General features: G+C 40.6%; 1 protein-coding gene across 8 annotated transcripts in view; it reads right to left on the bottom strand.

The window, feature by feature from the left end:
• Window positions 1-19,848, bottom strand: part of LOC129695518 (phosphatidylinositol 4-phosphate 5-kinase type-1 beta-like) — a 146,546-nt gene that overhangs the window by 13,326 nt on the left and 113,372 nt on the right. For all 8 annotated transcript variants that reach the window (XM_055632505.1, XM_055632512.1, XM_055632504.1 and 5 more), the window contains 3 exons: window positions 17,265-17,349; window positions 12,114-12,272; window positions 7,824-7,971 (listed from right to left, as the gene is read on the bottom strand). In XM_055632505.1, the coding sequence (XP_055488480.1) occupies window positions 7,824-7,971; window positions 12,114-12,272; window positions 17,265-17,349 (392 nt within the window). The remainder of the gene's footprint in view (window positions 1-7,823; window positions 7,972-12,113; window positions 12,273-17,264; window positions 17,350-19,848) is intronic.

Raw genomic sequence — 19,848 nt, forward strand, 5'->3', positions numbered from 1 at the left:
CTCGCTAGCAAGTGGCACAACAATCGAATAAGCAAGAGAGGTAAGAGGCAGTTTGCTACAATACCGAAAAAAACATCCACCAAATATATTGTCCATTTTGGTAAAATCTAGAATGCATTCACTTTTAGTTACAGATGTTGCCATACAAGATGGTGTGTTAGAACCTGTATCATGAAGGACTACATAAATTAAATCCAGCAAACCCCTTTACCATCCAAGTCAATGAGCTTCCAGGCAATCACACCTGGTTGGTGTTTTCCTCAATTTTAATGAATGCTTCCTTCTATTCCTGTATGGGCAATGTAACAGACAATCCTTCTTTCAATCAGCAGCACAATTCAAAATCCACATAAAACTATAACCACATCGCTTTTCCATCTCAGGAAGCCCATTCTGATTCTGAAATACTGTGAATACCTCTTAGTCCAAGTAGGCACAGAAGAGGTTGTTCTAGCCTGGTCTTCTTTATCTTACTGTTGAATGGACGAGTCTGCAAACTCAACACTTAATTACTTCTCTACGTAGAAATCCAACAGATGATCCTTTGTATCATGGCACCAGCTGCCTTCAGACACAGCACCAGAAATTTCTGTTTGCTATCAGAGCACCAAACCGATGCCAACTTCTATGTGTAATCGTAAGTCACGAATGAATAGAACAAGGAACGAGCACTGCAAAATCGGAAATGATTTGCTTTAAACCAGGAAAATAATAAGGAGGGAAAGTGATAGATGCAGATTACAAAAAACAAATTCAATCCTGATAAAAGAATTTCAGAAAAAGTACGTAAGATCAGCCGAACCACTTTGAACAAAAGATGTAAACATTCTGCAGCAGCTTTGGCACAAGGATTAGTAACAGGATATTGCACTGGTCAGCTACCACAATCCCTCATTAGTTAACTTAAAATGACAGCTCCATTAACTAAAGAATTATTCTCGCATTCATGAGCATGGCAGATTCCTGAAAGTTATCCTAAATGCTCAGAAAACATTTATATAACCGAATCAGAAAGTATAAGTGCCTGGGCTGCATCCTAAGGTTCCAGAAAAAAAAACTGTGTCTCATGGAATAATAATGTGAGAAACAGGCAAAATATCGCAGCAGTTCCTTAAATATATCTAACAGGAAAGAGTCGTGCCATAATCACGTTCTTATTACCATTCACAGGCCGTGGGACTGCACTAGCAATCCTAGTTTTATTGCACCTCCCTAATGCGCTTCTGAAAGTGCAGGTTGAGCTGCCTTCTTGAACTGCTACAAAATTAAAGACAAATGTGGGTCCCTTGAAGGCGGAAACAGGTGACATTATTACAGGGAACAAGGAAACGGCAAAACAGGTATTATGGTTCTGTCTTCATCAAGGAAGACACAAACAATCTTCCAGATGTACTAGAGGACAGAGGATCTAGGGAGACAGAGGATCAGAAATAAATTTGCATTAGGCGAGAAATAGTATTGGGTAGACTGATGGTACTGAAAGCTGATAAATCCCCAGGGCCTGATGGTCTGCATCCCAGAGAACGCAAAGAGGTGGCTCTAGAAATCGTGGATGCATTGGTGATTTCCAATGTTCTATAGATTCAGGATCAGTTCCTGTGGATTGGAGGGTAGCTAATATTATCCCACTTTTCAAGAAAGGAGCGAGAGAGAAAACAAGGAATTATAGACCAGTTAGCCTGACATTGATGGTGGGAAGATGTTGGAGTCTTAAGTAATAACAGCACATTTGGATAGCAGTAAAAGGATTGATCCAAGTCAGCATAGATTTATGAAGGGGAAATCCTGCTTGACTAATCTGCTGGAAATTTTTTGAGGATATGACAGGTAAAATGGATGAAGGAGAGCCAGTGGATGTAGTGTATCTGGACTTTCAGAAAGCCTTTGATAAGGTCCCACACAGGAGATTTGTGGGCAAAATTAGAGCACATGGTATTGGGGATAGGGCATTGACATCGATAGAGAATTGGTTGGCAGACAGGAAACAAAGAGTAGAAATAAACGAGTCCCTGTCAGAATGGCAGGAAGTGGCGAGTGGAGTGCCGCAAGGCTCGGTGCCGAAACTATTTACAATATATATTAATGATTTAGATGGGATTAAAATTAACACTAGCAAATTTGCAGATGGCACAAAGCTGGGTGGCAGTGTGAACTGCGAAGAGGATGCTAGGAGTTTGCAGGGTGACTTGAGTGGGCAGATGCATGGCAGATGCAGTACAATGTAGATAAATATGAGGTTATCCACGTTGGCGGCAAGAACAAGGAGGCAGATTATTATATCAATGGTGTCAGATTAGGAAAAAGGGAAGTGCAACGAGACCTGGGTGTCCTTGTACACCAGTCACTGAAAGTAAACATGCAGGTACAGCAGGCAGTGAAGAAAGCTAATGGCATGTTGGCCTTCATAATGAGAGGATTTGAGTATAGGAGTAAAGAGGTTGTTCTGCAGCTGTACAGAGCCCTGATGAGACCACATCTGGAGTGTTGTGTGGAGTTTTGGTCTCCTAATTTGAAGAAGGACATCCTTGCTATTGAGACAGTGCAGCGTAGGTTCACGAGGTTAATCCCCGGGATGACGGGACTGTCATATGAGGAAAGATTGGAAATACTATGCTTGTATTCACTGGAATTTAGAAGGATGAGAGGCAATCTTATAGAAACGTATAAAATTATAAAAGTACTTGATAAGCTAGATGTAGGAAAAATGTTCCCAATGATGGGGGAGTCCAGAACCAGGGGCCACAGTCTACGAATAAAGGGGAGATGAAAAATACTTTTTTCACCCAGAGAGTTGTGAATTAGTGGAATTCTCTGCCACAGAAGGCAATAGAGGCCAATTCGCTGGATAAATTTAAAATAGAGTTAGATAGAACTCTAGGGGCTAGCGGAATCAAAGGATATTGGTAGAAGGCAGGCACGGGCTACTGATTGTGGATGATCAGCCATGATCACAATGAATGGCGGTGCAGGCTCGAAGGGCCAAATGGCTGCCTCCTGCACCTATTTTTAATGTTTCTATGTTTCTATACCCATCATTACAAATAATCATGATTCACAAAGTACGAATGAATTCAAGGAACCCAGACCATACTCTGATTTGAGCCAAAAGTAATTTATTTGCAACAGGCTCGCTGTAGTAGTAATCAAATGCTGAAGCGCTGCAGGGTCTGATTGGCTAATGTGTAAGAAGGATCTGCAGATACTGGTTTAAACCAAAGATAGATATTAAAAGCTGGAGTAACTCAATGGGACAGGCAGCATCTCTGGAGAGAAGGAATGGGTGATGTTTCGGGTCGAGACCCTTCTTGTGAATGGAATAGTGATTGGAAGAGCTTGATGACTGACTAACTGTGCACAGTTCCCTGAAAGTGGAATCTCATGTAGATAGGGTGGTAAAGAAAGCTTTTGGTGTGCTGGCCTTGAGTATTGAGTATAGAAGTTGGGATGTAATGTTAAAATTGTATAAGGCATTGGTGAGGCCAATTCTGGAGTATGGTGTACAATTTTGGTCGCCTAATTATAGGAAGGAAGTCAACAAAATAGAGAGCGTACAGAGGAGATTTACTAGAATGTTGCCTGGGTTTCAGCAACTAAGTTACAGAGAAAGTTTGAACAAGTTAGGGCTTTATTCTTTGGAGCGCAGAAGGTTAAAGGGGGGACTTGATAGAGGTCTTTAAAATGATGAGAGGGATAGACGTGGATAAGCTTTTCCCAATGAGAGTATGGAAGATTCAAACAAGGGGACATGACTTGAGAATTAAGGGACAGAAGTTTAGGGGTAACATGAGGGGGAACATCTTTACTCAGAGAGGGTTGGCTGTGTGGAATGAGCTTCCAGTGAAGGTGGTGGAGGCAGGTTCGTTTTTATCATTTAAAAATAAATTGGATAGTTATATGGACGGGAAAGGAATGGATGGTTATGGTCTGAGCACAGGTATATGGGACTAGGGGAGAATACGTGTTCGGCACGGACTAGAAGGGTCGAGATGGCCTGTTTCCGTGCTGTAATTGTTATATGGTTATATGAGTTGAACAAACTTTGCAGAGTTCTGTAGTGTACTTTGTAGGTGAGATACAAAGCATCCAAGCATAGACTGTCAGCTAGAGTGCTGATTAACTTGGTTATTCTGTCATGGTTGGTGTGGAGCTTCTTCTGTTTTGAAGCTGCATTCATCCAGCCAATGCAAACGTATTCCATCATGCCACTGACTTGGGTTTGGTAAATGGTGGAAAGGTTCAAGATTGTGGATAGGCAAGTTAGAGGTTAAGTTTTGGCTTTTTCTTTTAGCTATGGTATTTATGAAGCCTGTCCAATTAGGTTTTAGGTCAAAGCAAATTACTAGAATGTCACTGAGTTTCTCAAATCAGTAGCACTGCACGTGAAGAGGAGGTCTTATGACTATTCCACTAGAAATGCACTTTATCAGCCCGTAGTCAGGTTTTTCAGTTTATAATGCATCCAGGCTTGGACTGCATTGTCGGGGCAGTCACGGATAGAAGTGAACATTGCACAGTCAACAACTAAAATTCTCCACCCCCAACCTTATTGACGAAAGGAAGGTCGTTGATGATGCTGCGGGAGATTGAGCCAGACAGCATGGAAACAGGCCCTTTACTCCAACGTGCCTTTGCTGACCAAGATGCCCCATTCACACTAGTCTCATCTGGCCGCATTTGGCACACATCCTTCCAAATCTTTCCTATCCATGTACCTGTCAAAGGTTCAAAGGTCAGTTTATTGTCACGTACCAATTAAGGTACAGTGAAATCTGAATTACCAAGTGTCTTTTAAATGTTTTTATAGTGCCTGCCTCAACTACTGTACCTCCTCTGGCAGCTCGTTCCATGTACTCACCATGCTCTGTGTGATAAAGTTGCCTCTCTGGATCCAATTAAGTCTTTCCCTCTCACTTTAAACCCAAGTCCTCTGGTTCTCAATTCACCTATGCTGGTTAAAAACTGTGCAATTACACTATTTCCTTCATGACCTTATACATCTCTGTAACATAACTACTCAACCACCAACGCGCCAAAGAATAACTTTCCAGCCTGCCCAACCTCTGATCACCATCTTCGCTAGCTACGATACCGCCTTTTGTAATGTCACCTGCAACCCGATTCATTACTAAAATATGATTAGTTCTTGGACACTGCAGTGAGAAATTCCTGCAGTCACGTCCTGGAGGTGCCCATGTTTGGTTTCTAACAAGAAACTCTTTTTATGCAAGTTTTGCTTTCAGCTGCTGGAGAATGTTTCTCCCCTGTTCTTATTGACATCAATCTAATCTAAACCCTATTGCATGTGTGCATGCTGTTTGATGAGAGGACATTATCTTGATTGCAAAACATAGCAAGGAATTTATTAAATGATTAAAACAGAGGCATTAGTACAAAGTTTCCGCATCATTTAATGTGGTACTTAATTTTAAAAGGACTTCTGAACAGCAACATGAACAACAGGTTTAAAAAACACAAAAGCACAGAAAATTAATCATTAAACAAATAGTTGTGGGGGAACCTAGAACAGAATAATGCTCCAATTTTTGAACAGATTGCTGTCTGGACAAACAAATCCATATGACTGATATAAAATGAGCCAATCAGCTTTTAATGTTTTTTTTAAAGTATTCAATACCTGGCTGTGAGTGGCTTTTGAAACAATGTATTTGATAAACACTGTTTAATTATATATTTTGATGGTTTCTTCACGATGCTGAAATGTAACGGTTATTGGCTTTGATTAACACAAGCTTTGTTGTCTTCAAAATTTAAATGAAAATTCTTGGTATAAAACTTATCTTGCTCCAATTCACCTAGTAGACTATCCAACTGTCCTCAAGGACAGTTGTCTTGGATAGATACTGATAGAAAGATTTTAAATACAAAACATCTAAGGTTTCCCCAAAGTGAAGAGGGTTTCTTAAGGGTGTCAGCTTTTGAGTGCAATGTCAAGTAAACATTGTCATAACTGCCCAGTATTAGATCAAGGGAAAAAAAACTCCAAATATCTGGGATTTTTCTTCCTTCTTCCTTAAATAATATCAATGGTCACTTCAACCGTATCAGTTGCAGGAAGTACCAAGCTCTTAAGGAAACTCCTTTGTTTTCAATTACATTTAGCTTGCAGTTAGTAATTCATGCGTTTTCCTCTCTTGTGGTTATTCGTATCCATCCATGCCTTTAAAATATATTTAACCTTTTACAGCGAACCATTTCTGTGCACTGCGGTATTGATACTTATTATACCAAAGGAAGGTAATATTCACGTATCTTTGCCAAAAATTAGCTCATCATAACTGGTCAGCAAGAAAAGTAGCTAACTCTGGCAAATGATCAATGTGGTTGCAAAAAACAAAACTGAGTATGTTTCTGTTTTAAAAACAGTTTCCCCCACAGAGACCATCCAGCCTCACGACAAAGGGTACAATAAAAGAATCGATTTGAGAGTTTCATTCAATTCCAAGTCCTTTAAACGGAAAGAAACATTCAAGGTGGAATAACTTTCTTTGGTCTTCCATGACATGGTCCCGAATCTGTTCTGAATTTTAACACGGCACAGCAGAGCAATGTTGCAATTCAGTTCTGAGTGCTGATTCCAGGCAGTGGTGTCTCTTCCGATGGCTGGGATGCACATTTCTTTCCCCTACTCCTCCTCATTCTGTTTCTTGTAGCATACTGTGCCCGATTCATTTGACTTGCAGACAATTTATAGTTACTATGATTAGTACCCAGGTGTGGGGCTGGTCTAAACCAATATACAGACACCCCTTGTATGATAGTTTGTGGTTACAAAGGTAATTGGAAGCCACTCTCCCCATTGGTTATGTCAGACAGGCATGCAGATTAAATTTTTACTTCCATCAGTATTTGTCACACTCAAAATTAAATTTTGGAAGTGAAAGTGCAGATAGTTATGCCCATTATGTCAAGCAGTGCCATGGTGTTTGATAAAGTGCAGTTAGAGCTTTTCAAAATCGTGGTTTACTTTCCCTTTCAATATCCAGGCTCATGACAAACCTGAAAACCCAAACCTGCAGAACGTGAAGTGAATAGTTGTAAGTTACTGTCTTTTGATTTGTTTTTCCAAAAAAGAAACACAACCTCAGACAAACTGAGCAGGGTGCATGCACTCAGTCTACAAGTGATCAGACCATGCCAAAAGCTCCCACACAGGCCCAGTGTCCACGTAATGTGACATCTTATAGGTGAATTATTCGTCATTGTCTAGTCTTAATGAATATTGTTTCAAGGCACTTAAAACAGGCCAGCAACAAATTGAACCTGTGATATATTTGGCAGGGAAGAAAGGAGTACAGGAGAAAATATTAGTACCATGAAAAGACAATCTAGCTCAATTCCCATTCCATGATTTGATAATTCACCTGAAATGATTGATTTTTAGATTCTTGCGCCATCACACCAAATAACAAGTCAATACATCCCCAAGGGCACTTGCCGAACAATCAAACACGCTACACATTTCTCTGCCACCAGCAACTCTCAATCTCAAGGCAGTCACGAGTGATGGCAGTGGTACAAAATACGGAATAATAAACTACTGATCTGCCTCAGTGTCAATCTTATCCCCTGCAGGATTTCTCCTCAACTGGGACATGAAACCAATGCAGAATGCTCCTCGACATTTATGACAGCATCCCTGATGGAGTTGACATTAAACCATCTGGCAATATTTGCAGATACATTTGCCTTTGAAAACGCCTTATGAACTGGGAACCTCAACGTTTCCGTTTCTTACATCTTTGCAACATGCAGAACACAACATTCAACAGCCCATGAGCTCTACAAAATAACAAGACTCCTACTTGATTGAGGAATTTGCCGTTCCTTCAGATGGCGTTGGTTCATTCAGAAGTAGCGAAGTGGAGGAAAGTGTCGTTGCCAAGGAGGTTGCTTCAAATAAAGACGCCGTGCTGGGCAAGACGTCAGGTCTGCGTCTGCGAAATCCCATTGCTACAAAGCAAGGAGAAAGCTTAGTTTGGCTTTCAACTAAAGTACTGATTATCTGCTCCAACAACATTTTAAATATATATTTTCAGCATTTCACAACCGTAGTTGCATTGAAACAGAACAGCTTGTTGAGCCACATCAGTAAGATGTCAACATCATTGCCATGGAGACATACCAGATACTGGCAGATTTACATCTAATGAACAAGGTAAGTTTTATTGCTTGCTGACAGATGTGTCTGATACCAGTTCTTCATGCCAGATGTTTTTATTAAATTGAATTGACATTCCCCAGATGCCATGGAAATTGTACTTGAATGTAAATTCTAGCCCTTAAATGTCCAGTCTAGTAACACAGCCCCCATGCTTCCATGACAGGTTACTGGTACACAACCAAGCAACAGCTTTATTTGGCTTTAGATGTTTGTGAGGGTCAAATAAAATATGATTTCACTTGCTTGTGGGCAGGAACATAGCAAATGAAAGTTAATGTGGGAAATGTGGCTTCATTCATTTTTGTGAACATAACATCAATGCAGCGGATTTATTCAATGGTAAATGTTTGGGACGTTGACGTTTGATGGGCCCTGGATGTATATAAATACAAGATCAACATGCAGGTATAGTTGGTTGATTGCTATTTTCTCCCCCTTCCTCCATAGGTTGAAGCTCTCTGCAGCTTTGTATCAAATGATTAAATTCACAAGTCATTTACAACCCACATTAGACACCTTTAAACATGGGCTTTACTATGAAAGGGTTTGAATCCAGGAAAAAAATATTTGATTGCAATTAAAGCCTTGGGTGATACTGCACCTAGAATATTTTGTATAGCTTTGGTCTCATTAGCAAAGAAGGGCAATACCTGCCATAGAGGTGGTGTAGTAAACATTCCTAAGAGTAATTCCAGAGGTGGCGGATTTGCCACACCTAGAGAGATTGATTAGAGTGGGATTATATTATCCAGTGTGTAGAAGAACGAGAGGCAATCTCACTGAAAGGTACAACATTCTTACAGGCTTTGAATGTGCTGGATGCAGGAAAGAAGTTTCATCTATCTAGGACCAGTGGCACAGTCTTGTATATGGGGATAAACATTCAGGATGAAGATGAGAACTCCGTTCCTCAGAGAGTTGTGTAGCAGTGGCATTGCAAAGCTACTCTGGAAGCTTCATCATTGTGTCCATTGAAAAATATGGATAGATTTTGAGTCATTAAGGGAATCAAGAGCTGTGGGTGCAGTGCTGGAGAATGGTGCAGAGGTAGAAGATCAGCCATGATTCTGACAATGACAGAACAGACTCGAAGGCCCTCATGGCCAACTCCTGTTCCAATTTCTCATGCAAGAGCTTAAGTTAAGATTTCACATTTGGGAAATCTCAATTCAATAATTAAAAAATCCCCCTTGAAATATGGTCTTCTGTGAAAAGTGAAATTAAACTCACTTTGGATTTTTTGTTAGAATTTTCGACTTTCAGAAAATTATTCCGATTCCTGATCTATTGTTTTGAAACCTCTTTCAGGACCACTTTCTTTCACCTTGTTCTACCATTGTGTTTCTATTTCTCATGCCTGCCCTACACCCGATCAAAGATCTTCCGTTGCTCTCTGCTCTCCACCCCTCCTTCTCTACTTTTAATGCTTTTCATTTCGGACAAAAAGTTATTGATCTGGGGTGTCACCTGTGTCTCTCTTCAGATTTAATACATTTTTGTAAATGATGCAAAATGCACAGCATAACAAGCCTTTCAAATGCAGCGGCACTATATCTGAAATTATTTTTAAACCCATAGAATTAATGCTGCATAATAGGGTTTAATTTGATGCAAGAGTGAATGTTAATTCAGACAGTTTTCAACTTCAGTCAAACAATGACGACTCATTCAACAACCACCCAATGTTCCTAATACCCACACAATTAGCTCCCTAGTACTTGCTTCATACTCTGTTTAAATAAGAAAACAGCCGTGCCCTCTATCGGAAACACAAATCTTCCATATCAATCACACTGCACAGAAGCAGATCATTCCATCCATCTGGTCCATACTAGTATTTAAACTCCCTATGTCTCACTTTCACTTCACTCCTCGCTCTGGTATTATGCAGCATTCATTTAATTGCATCTCTGCTCTGATCTTTACCTTATGCTGTCTAGCAGCGAGTTCCACAATCTCCCTACTATCTGGCTGACTTCCGTTCCCTATGGGATTATTAATGATGATCCTCTATTTACAGTACAGGTATTCCATCTCTACCCTCCCACAAATAGACGCATCTTGCTGAAAACCCCTTCAATTTTAAAGATCTCTAGTTCAGCCTTCAACATTCTGATAAAAGTAACGGCTGCCAACTAATTCTGGTGTTAATTTCCTTTCCATTGATTTGGTTACACATTTGAAATTAAAATGGTTAGTACTTTTCAGTGTTATGCTGCATTGCTCAAGTTTCTGCCTTTGAACTCAGTTATTTAATGACATTATGTTCCAAGTGTCATAATAGATATAATTAAACCCCATGAGATTAAAGGAACAATGGCAGCTTGAATACAAAGCTGACTGAGGGACAGAAAGCAGAGAGCAGTGGTGAACAGCTGTTTTTTTCCAAAAGGAAATAGAAGGGTGTTTCCCCAGAGTCAACATAGAGATCTTTTTCGTATGTACAGTGTAAAATTTCAAATTCTGCAAATTACCCCAATCTCTTATATGCGACCAAGTATTGAATATCAGCCTTCAGGGGGACAAGCAGGCTGAAGACGTGGGAAGACACCAGTAACATTTAATACAGAAGTTTGAAATTATTTATTTTGATACGAAAGATCAGTCAGTACAAACTAAATGGTACAATCTTAAAAGGGATTAAAAAATGCAAGGACCTAGGAGTGAGTACTGGTAAATCTTTGAAGGTAGGATAATGTTGAAACAGCTCTTTATAAATAAAACACACAGAAACTTTGGCTTTGTAAATCTTGTGCAGGCTCAGTTACAAAAATAGGTAAGTTATAAAACACTGGATGGAAATTAAATAAAAAACTGCACATAGTGGGAATCTAAAATAAAAACAGAAAATGCACCAGACAAAGGATTTTTGACCTAAAATATTAACTCAGTTTCTCTTCCCATAGATACGGCCTGTTATGAGGTATTTCCAGCCTTAATTTTTTATACTAAAAACTAGATGAAACCCAGCATGAGTATTTTGTCCAATTTTGGACAACATAGTTTGGAAAGACATCATGGTCTTGAGCTGGGTTGAAGAGATTAATTAGAATGTTACCATGAATCAGGAATTTCAGGTTGTTTCCTTAAGGGAGAGTTAATAGCAGTAATCAAAATCATAAAGGCTTTTGTCCGAGTAAATAAATTGCTTTTACTAACAGGAGGGTCATTAACCAGAGGGCACAGGCTTAAGTTAATTGGAAAATATACCAGAGGTAACACAAGGACAAATAATAGGCTATGAGTTGTTAGGATTTGGAATGTGCTGCCTGAAAGGACAGTGGGAGATTAGCTAGTAATAACTTAAAATACAAGGGATTTGGATATACTTAGAGGGAAATTTGTAGGTGATGCATGTAGGTAGGAGCAAAAAAAAAAAAAATTACCTCCGAAGACTCGATGGATTGAACGACTTCATTTTGTGCTGATTGTAAGATTCACATACAATTTCGCACTCTTATTTCTTAAATTGGTGATTAAGCTCAGAGTATATTTACATATGGCCTCACTGCTTTTCTCTTCAGAGTTATTGGGCAAAGAATCAGCTCATCTGCACTGGAGAGAAGTGGGAATGGAAGTAAACTCTGAATAGATTGGATTATAAAATGACAAGGGTATTACTTTAATTTCAGAAGTATTAAGTGTGGAATTGGGTAATAATGCGATTTTACTAAAATTAAGATAACTAAAACATCTGCAAAGCGTCTTAAGTTTCAACTCCTGTGTACCATTGTCCTTTTTCAAAAATTGCAATTTATTATTCATCCAAATCTGCAATCCTACAGCAGAAATAATTTCAAATCAAAATTCTATATGAACAAAACAAAGAGCATTAATGGACAGTCCCTGTCACTTAGACATTAACCTTAGATTAATGCTAATGTGAACAATGTCAAAATAAGATTAAACACAACCACCATGCCAGAATTACCTTCCTCGTCAAGGCTACAATAGCTCCTAGTTCCCAACAGCATCTCACTCTTCCCCTCACTCATGTCCTTTATGTGTCCAGAGGATGGAACATCCTGCCCTATGTATTTAACAACCGGAATGGAATTGCGAGCTTTCTTCGACGGAGATGATCGCAAGGCTGTGAAAATGAAAAATGGACAATGATACGAAATTCATTTGACAGACGACAAAGGGCAAGCGCAACAACATATGAAGCAGAGGTCAGCCATAGAGTCATTCAAAGCTGGTGTCATTTAATATCATGGCAGATCTTCTGTGTTACTCCATGCTTGGCCCAAACCCAGAGAACCGCAGATTTTTTTTCCTAGCAAACACTTATTCAGTACTCTGCTGAATGCTATAATCGAATCCATTCCCTCCCAACAGTAACTTCCAGCTCTTAAACACTTTATTAAATGGGTTTCCCTCGTGTCACCTAGTTCTTTCGCCAGTCAATTTCATTTTATGTTCCCTGGTACTTGACTACATACACCAAAGGGAACAGTTTCTATTTAACTACTCAGAATTCACTCATCTTTTCCTTAAATACCACAACTGAATCTTCTCAATCTCCTCTGTTTCAAAGAGAACCATCCCCAGCTTCTTATTATATCCACATAACTGAAGTCCTCATCCTTAGGATTATTTTAGTAAATAGGTTCTGCAGCCTAGCTGAAGCTCACATCTTTCCTAAAGGGCAGTGCTTAGAATTGGACACAATGCTCCAGATGTGCTGAACCAGTGTTTGATAAATGTTCATTATGACTTGTCAGTAGTGTACAACTCTATTCATAAGGCCTATGGTCCCATATGCTTTTTAACATGGGCAGCACAGTGGGCAGCTGGTAGAGCCCCTGCCTCAGTGCCAGAGACCCAAGTTCGATCCTTCCAGAAGTTACCCGACTGATGTGTATTTTCAGCAATCTATGTAGAACATAAAACATGACAACACATAAATGGCTCACGCCTCCATTGACCATGATGCCACTTTGAACTAATCCCATCTGTCCATACATGATCTATATCCCTCCAATCTCCTGCCTGATCATCTTCCGTTATTATTTTAGAGTCACATATCCAACAGTATATCTCTTTTGAAATATTAAAAGGGAAATATAAAGCTTAGGATCCCCAAGGTACTACATGCACAGTACTTTCCGATTAGTGGAATGCTAGTGGAATCTTGCAGTTTTGGCAAAGTCCAGGATATGTAAATGTGTCTCTAATCAAACCAAACACTTTAAAATAAAATTATCCAGCACTAGATATGGAGAATACATTGATGCCAATAAGCGAGTTCGGTATTCCGACTGCACATGCACAGGTCAAAGGTCACTATGCTTAAACAGCCCTGGAAAGCAGTGGACTTTCATTTCTTCTGTTTTTTCGAGCTTTGTTTCTTCCAGGTAAGAAAATACTGCTTTCAAACTATGAAATAGTTGTATTTATTGTTCCTTTGTTAAAAGCTAAGATTATTTTGTCGTTTTTATTGCTTTATTATGCTTTGGTGAGTATGCAAGATCGTGCTCGGCTGTGGCCGGTGTCGGGCCCGGGACTGTTGAGTTGCTGCCGAGTCCGCCCCGTCCCCTCCCGGGTGTCCTGTTCCTGTCTGCAGTGGCCAGAGGTGTCGGGCCGGGCTTGCTGCCGGAATTGCAGGCTGCATTGCTGCAGCACTTTGTGTGTATGGCTGGTGCTCTGCTTTTTGCCGGCGCCGGGGGGGGGGGGGGGGGGGGGGGGGGGGGGGGGGGGGGGGGGGGTGGCCGCTGATGTCATCAATCACAGCCAGCGCGGAGAAGAAGCGGCAACCCCAGCTCAACTCCCGCCGGGCCAACCGACAGGTCCGGACCGACGACACCAGCGGCCCCAGGCCCCCAGCCATTGTGGAGAAGAAGCACCAACTCCAACCCAACCCCTCTCCCCAACGGGCCTGGGACCACCAGCGGCCAACTCCCCTGGCGCCGGCGAAAGCCGAGCACCAGCCATACACACAAACGCGCTGCAGTAACTCAACGTTCTCCCTGCGCCGGCTGCAAGCCCGGCCCGGCCCGGCCCAACACCTCCAGCCACCTCCGGACAGCGACGAGACACCCAGGAGGGGAAGGGGACGGGGATGATCCAGCAGCAACTCAACAAACCCGGGCCTGACACCGACCACGGACTCGCTCAATCACAAAAGCATAATAAAGCAATAAAAATGACAAAATAATCTTAGCTTTTAACAAAAGAACTATAAATAACTATTTCATAGTTTGAAAGCAGTATTTTCTTACCTAGACAAATCAAAGCTGGAAAAAAACAGAAGAAATGAAGGTCCACTGCTTCATTGCTTTCCAGGGCTGTTTATGCATAGTGACCTTTGACCTGGGCATGCGCAGTCAGAAGCAACGGAATATCAAACTCACTTATTGTACAGCTAGTCATAACAATTTGTAGAGAAACCAAAGTTAGCTTTTTGAAATGCCAAAAATTTGCATTCCTGTCAACCTACAACATATGGACAGGGTATATGGACTGGAAGGGTTTGAGGATATGGGCCAATGCAGATAAATGGGACAAGCCCAGAATGGACTTTGGTCATAGTCATAAAGCATGGAAACAGACCCTTCGGCCCAACTTGATCACACAAGTCCCACCTGCCTGCGTTTGGTCCATATCCTTCCAAACCTCTCCTGTCCATGTACCTGTCTAACCGTTTGTTAAATGTTGGGATAGTCCCAGCCTCAACTACCACCTCTGGCAGCTTGTTCCATACATCCACCGCCCTTTGTGTGAAGAAGTTACCCCTCAGATTCTTATTCAATGATTTCCCCTTCACCTTAGCCTGTCCTCTGGTCCTTGATTCACCTACTCTGGGCACGAGACTCTGTGCATCTACCTGATTTATTCCTCTAATGATTGTATACACCTCTATAAGATCACCCCTCATCTGCGCTCCAAGGAATAGACCTCCCAGCCTACTCAACCTTCTCCTATAGCCCAAACCCTCTAGCCCTGGCAACATCCTTGTAAATCTTCTCTGTACCCTTTCCAGCTTGAAAACAAGCATGATCCAGCATGCCTAAGTTGACAAAGGGCCTGTTTAGCTCTATTGAATTCATCAAATGAACATTTATTTCAAAACAACACAAGAAAGATTTTGTGAAATGACCAACATTGTAGCAAAAGGAGGAAACAGATTATGTTTGTTAGAAAAGTGTGTTGGTGAAGGTGGATAAGTCACCTGGACTAGATGGACTACACACCTGTATTTTGAAAGAAGTGGTTTTGCAGATTGCGGAAACATTAGTGGTGATCATTCACAAATCACTAGAGTCAGCAGTGGTTCCGGAGGAGTGGAAAATTGCAAATGTTGCTCTGCCATTCAAAAAGGTGGGGATAGTTAGCCTGACTTCAGTGGTTGTTAAGATTTTAGAATCCATTATAAAGTATAAGGTTTCCAAGTACTTAGAAGCACATGATAAAATAGGCTGGTCAGCATGGTTTTGTGAGGGGGAGATCTTGCCCGACAAATCTGTTGGAATTCTTTGAGGTAGTTAATAGCAGGATTAGAGAAAGGAAAGCCAGTGGATGTTGTTTACCTGGATATTCAGAATGCCTTTGATAAGGTGCTGCATGCGAGGCTGCTGAACAAGATGAGAGCCCATGGCACTAGAGGGAAGATGCTAGCATGGATGGAAGGCAGCTGAATGGCAGAAGGCAAAGAGTGGGAATAAAGTGGGCTTTTACTGGTTAGTATGGGCCGCTACTCTTAACTTTGTATATCAATAACCTGGATGAGGGAATTGAAGGCTTTGTTGCCAAGTTTTCAGATTATAAGAAGATAGGTGGAAGAGCAGGTAGTGTAGAGAAAGCAGGGACTCTGCAGGAAGATTTGGAGAGTAGGCAAAGTGACAGATGGAATATGGCGTAGCAAGGTGTGCAGTCATGTATTTTGGTGGTACTAGCATTGAATATTTTTCTCAATGGGAAGAGGATTCAGAAATCGGAGGTGCAAAGGGACTTCGGAGTGCTGGTGCAGGATTCCCAAAAAGTTAATTTGTAAGTTGAATGAGTAGTAAAGAAGGCAAATGTAATGTTAGAATTTATTTCGAGAACACTAGAGTATAGAAACATGGATTTAATGCCGAGACTTTATAAGGCACTGGTCAGGCTGCATTTGAAGTATTGTGAGCAGTTTTGGGCCCCACATTGGAAGAAGGATGTGCTGGCATTGGAGAGGGTTCAAGAGGCTTGTGAGAATTATCCTGGAGAAGATTGGGTTAACATTTGATGAAAGTTTGACAGCACCAAGCCTGTAATCATTGGAGTTTAGAAGGATGAGAGGGTCCTCATTGAAACTTACTGAATGGTGAAAGGCCTGGATAGAATGGATGTGGAGAGGATGTTTCCACTAGTGGGAGTGTCTAGAACAAGAGGGCATTGTCTCAAAATAAAAGGACGTACCTTTCAAAAGGAGACAAGGAGGAATTTCTTTAATCAGAGTGTTGTGAATTTGTGGAATTTATGGCCACAGATAGCTGTGGAGGCCAAGTTATTGGGTATTTAAGGCAGGGGTTGACAGATACTTGATTGGTAAGGGTATCCAAAGTTACGGAGAGAAGGCAGGAGAATGGTGTTGAGTGGGAAAGATTATTCAGCCATGATTGCATGGTGTAGTAGACTTGATTGGCCGAATGACTACTGCTCCTTTGACTTATGAAAAGTGATAGGCAAGAAGGGATTTCATAGTGATCATACTTTTGAAGGCGTAAAGTAGAATTTCCAACTTTGGTAACCACATGGCACAAATTTAAATAATTGATGGGGGAAAAAAATACTACAAGATCAGAAATCTATATAATTGTTAAAAATTGGACTAAAATGTGGTGATCAGGAGTGGTATGGTTGCACGAGAGGTGGATTCAATAGTAACTTTTCCAAATAGAATTGTTTAAAGAAATTGAGACCATTGTATCATCACAGGAAGGAGCTTGGGTGATGGGACTAATTGGCTTGCTCTTTCGAACAGCTGATACAAACACAATAGATTGAATGGTCATCTGTATTCAGCAATTATAGTTGGACATTTTTTCCATTTGATCTGCCCATTACAAAAAAGGGCAGACAATAATCAGTAGTCCCTGATACTCACAAAATGTCTTCTTAAACACTCTGCTGCTCATGAACTTCAGAAAGCGATCAGCATAGAATCCCGGCCTATGGACAGAGACAGAGTCCTATGGAAAGATAATAACGGATGCATCAATAAGGCTGGACATGAACCAATGCCCTATTATACCAAGGGTTAGTGACACATTGAGTCCAGGAGTAAATCACTAAAATAAAATGCAGAGCCGATGACACAAGGGTTCAAATAAATATTGTTCATTGTTCTTGTCATTGCAATTGCATGCTAAGGTAACAGCTAGTTGTGCAATTTGTCCTCACTTTTCCTGCCACTATGCCATTTCTTTAAACTTAGTATTTCTGGTGTTGCGACTGCACTACATTTCTGCTAGTCCCACTGTTCTGTTTTGCTGAATGATGCTTTGCAACAAGGTATCACAGGCCTCTGTTGCCACTGGAGAGATCAAGAATGCAAAGGTGCGAAGCAAAATTAATCCGGAGGGAGTTTATCAGCATTATTCCTATCATGTCGATGATGTGTTGCTGCTTAATTTGTGACATCGAATATTTTAGTGCTTAGAGCAGAAGAATAAAGGTCTTGCTTCAGCGAGGCTACATTGACTGTAGCTGCGGTCTCTGTAACCAAGGAAAGATATATGTGCTTCTGAGGCAATGCACGGTAGATTCACTACATTTGATTGATGTGATAAGTAGGCTTTCTTTTGCAATGAAGAGTGGTCTGCACTCGCTAGAGTTTGGGGGAACACTAAGTGATCATACTGTGATGCACAACATTCTATGAGATGACAGGATATATTGAGATTAGTTTGTCATCTACACCAGGGCGCAATTAAATTTCTTGTTCACATGAAACTCAGAATACACAGTACACATGATAATGGTAATACAACAATAAGTACAATGACAAATGCAAAACACCAGATGGCGAGAGGCTGTTTCATCTAACTGAAGAATGCAGAATAAGAGGCCGGCTATTTAGGACTGTGTTAAAGGTAGAATATCTACAGTTGCAAATCTTCACTATTTAAGGCACTGGGCAGGTGGTTACTGAGATTATTATTTTTCAGCATCACTGATAGGGCAAAAAATGTGGCTAAATGGAATTAGCCACGATTTTAATGATGGCAGTGCAAGCTAAGAACGTTGTATAGCCTAATTCTGCGGTCTATACTGGGCATAATCTACAGTGGACATCACTATGATGGCATTGCGTGTTTGTATTCCACTGTTGTTCCAAATCTATTGCTCAATAGAGTTTGGGGAAATATAATGCCAGGGTTTGTTTATTATAATATTCTTATATTGCATCGACAAATAACATTGCTCTCTTGCCGTTCTTCTGTGTGAGCGCAATTATCACAAAGTGATGTACACTGACAGAGTTTGTCACATCAATTCTACATTCTTATCATCTTTCTATCCTTGTCTACTGCACTGTTCCAATGAAGCTCGGAGTATATTCCAGGAACAGCACTTGATCTTCCACAGAACAACTTCTCAAATTAATCAGAGTGCACCGTTTGTTTCCTTTGGTCACTTCAGATAATGATCCTGCTTCATTTAAACCTCCCCAGAATAATCATCATCTTCTTTACTTGACCCATTAGCACTCATAATTTGCACCATCTTTTACTATCTTTCTATTCTTACTATCACAAACCTTCCTTTCAGCACACAAGCCAATTTACTCTGCACCTCAAAACACAAATCTCTAAATGGTGTCAGTTGCAATAAGAACAAGCAGATGTCTTCGCTCAGTTTCTCCCTCAAAAAATGCTGCCTGATCCGTCGAGTATTTGATTACACATTTAGCAAAATCTGCACAATTTTACTTTTTGTCCATGGTCTATTTCGTCTCAAGGTAATAATAGGAGCCAATTCCCATTTTCCCCATTTGATTTCTGGAGTGTTTGATATCCTAGCTACTATTTATTGTGCAGTAATACCAAAGATCATCAGTGCCTTACCAATAATGACCACTTTGCCTGCGGTGCACAATGTGAACACTCCAGAGATAGATACGGACTCGGAAACAAGGAAGAACTCTGACTGCTCAAGTTCACTTGATACCTTTAAATATCTTACATAATTTCACCACATGGATTATTTTAAAAATCAAACAAACATGAATCTTATTTGTTTTAAAGCTGGAGTATTCAACCTTGGGACATGTACAATCTGTGCTGTTGTTCACACATCGGCCCTCATTTGTGCACACCCGCAGTCCCAGAATTGATTAATTCCCATGACCAATCCCCAGTGACCCAATAATTCTCAAATTATTGATTGGGGACTGGGTCAAGTCTGAAACATTAACATGTCTATCTGAATGTAACATTATTACATTTACCTTGCCAGTTGTGAAAATAGCAGGAACAGATCATATAGTCACAAGCTGTTGTACTTGTAATGGGTACAGCGGCCTAGTGGTTTAATTAATGGATTGAGAGCCGATGCTTTGGCCCATTGATTCACAGCATGGTCGCGGGGGAATTTAAATTCACATAATTAGGTGAATCAGGAATTAAAGCTAATCTCTGTAAAGATAACAATGAAGATATCAGATTGCTGTAAAAACCCAATCTGGT

The sequence above is a fragment of the Leucoraja erinacea genome, chromosome 3 (assembly GCF_028641065.1).
Source record: "Leucoraja erinacea ecotype New England chromosome 3, Leri_hhj_1, whole genome shotgun sequence".
NCBI classification, from domain to species: domain Eukaryota; kingdom Metazoa; phylum Chordata; class Chondrichthyes; order Rajiformes; family Rajidae; genus Leucoraja; species Leucoraja erinaceus.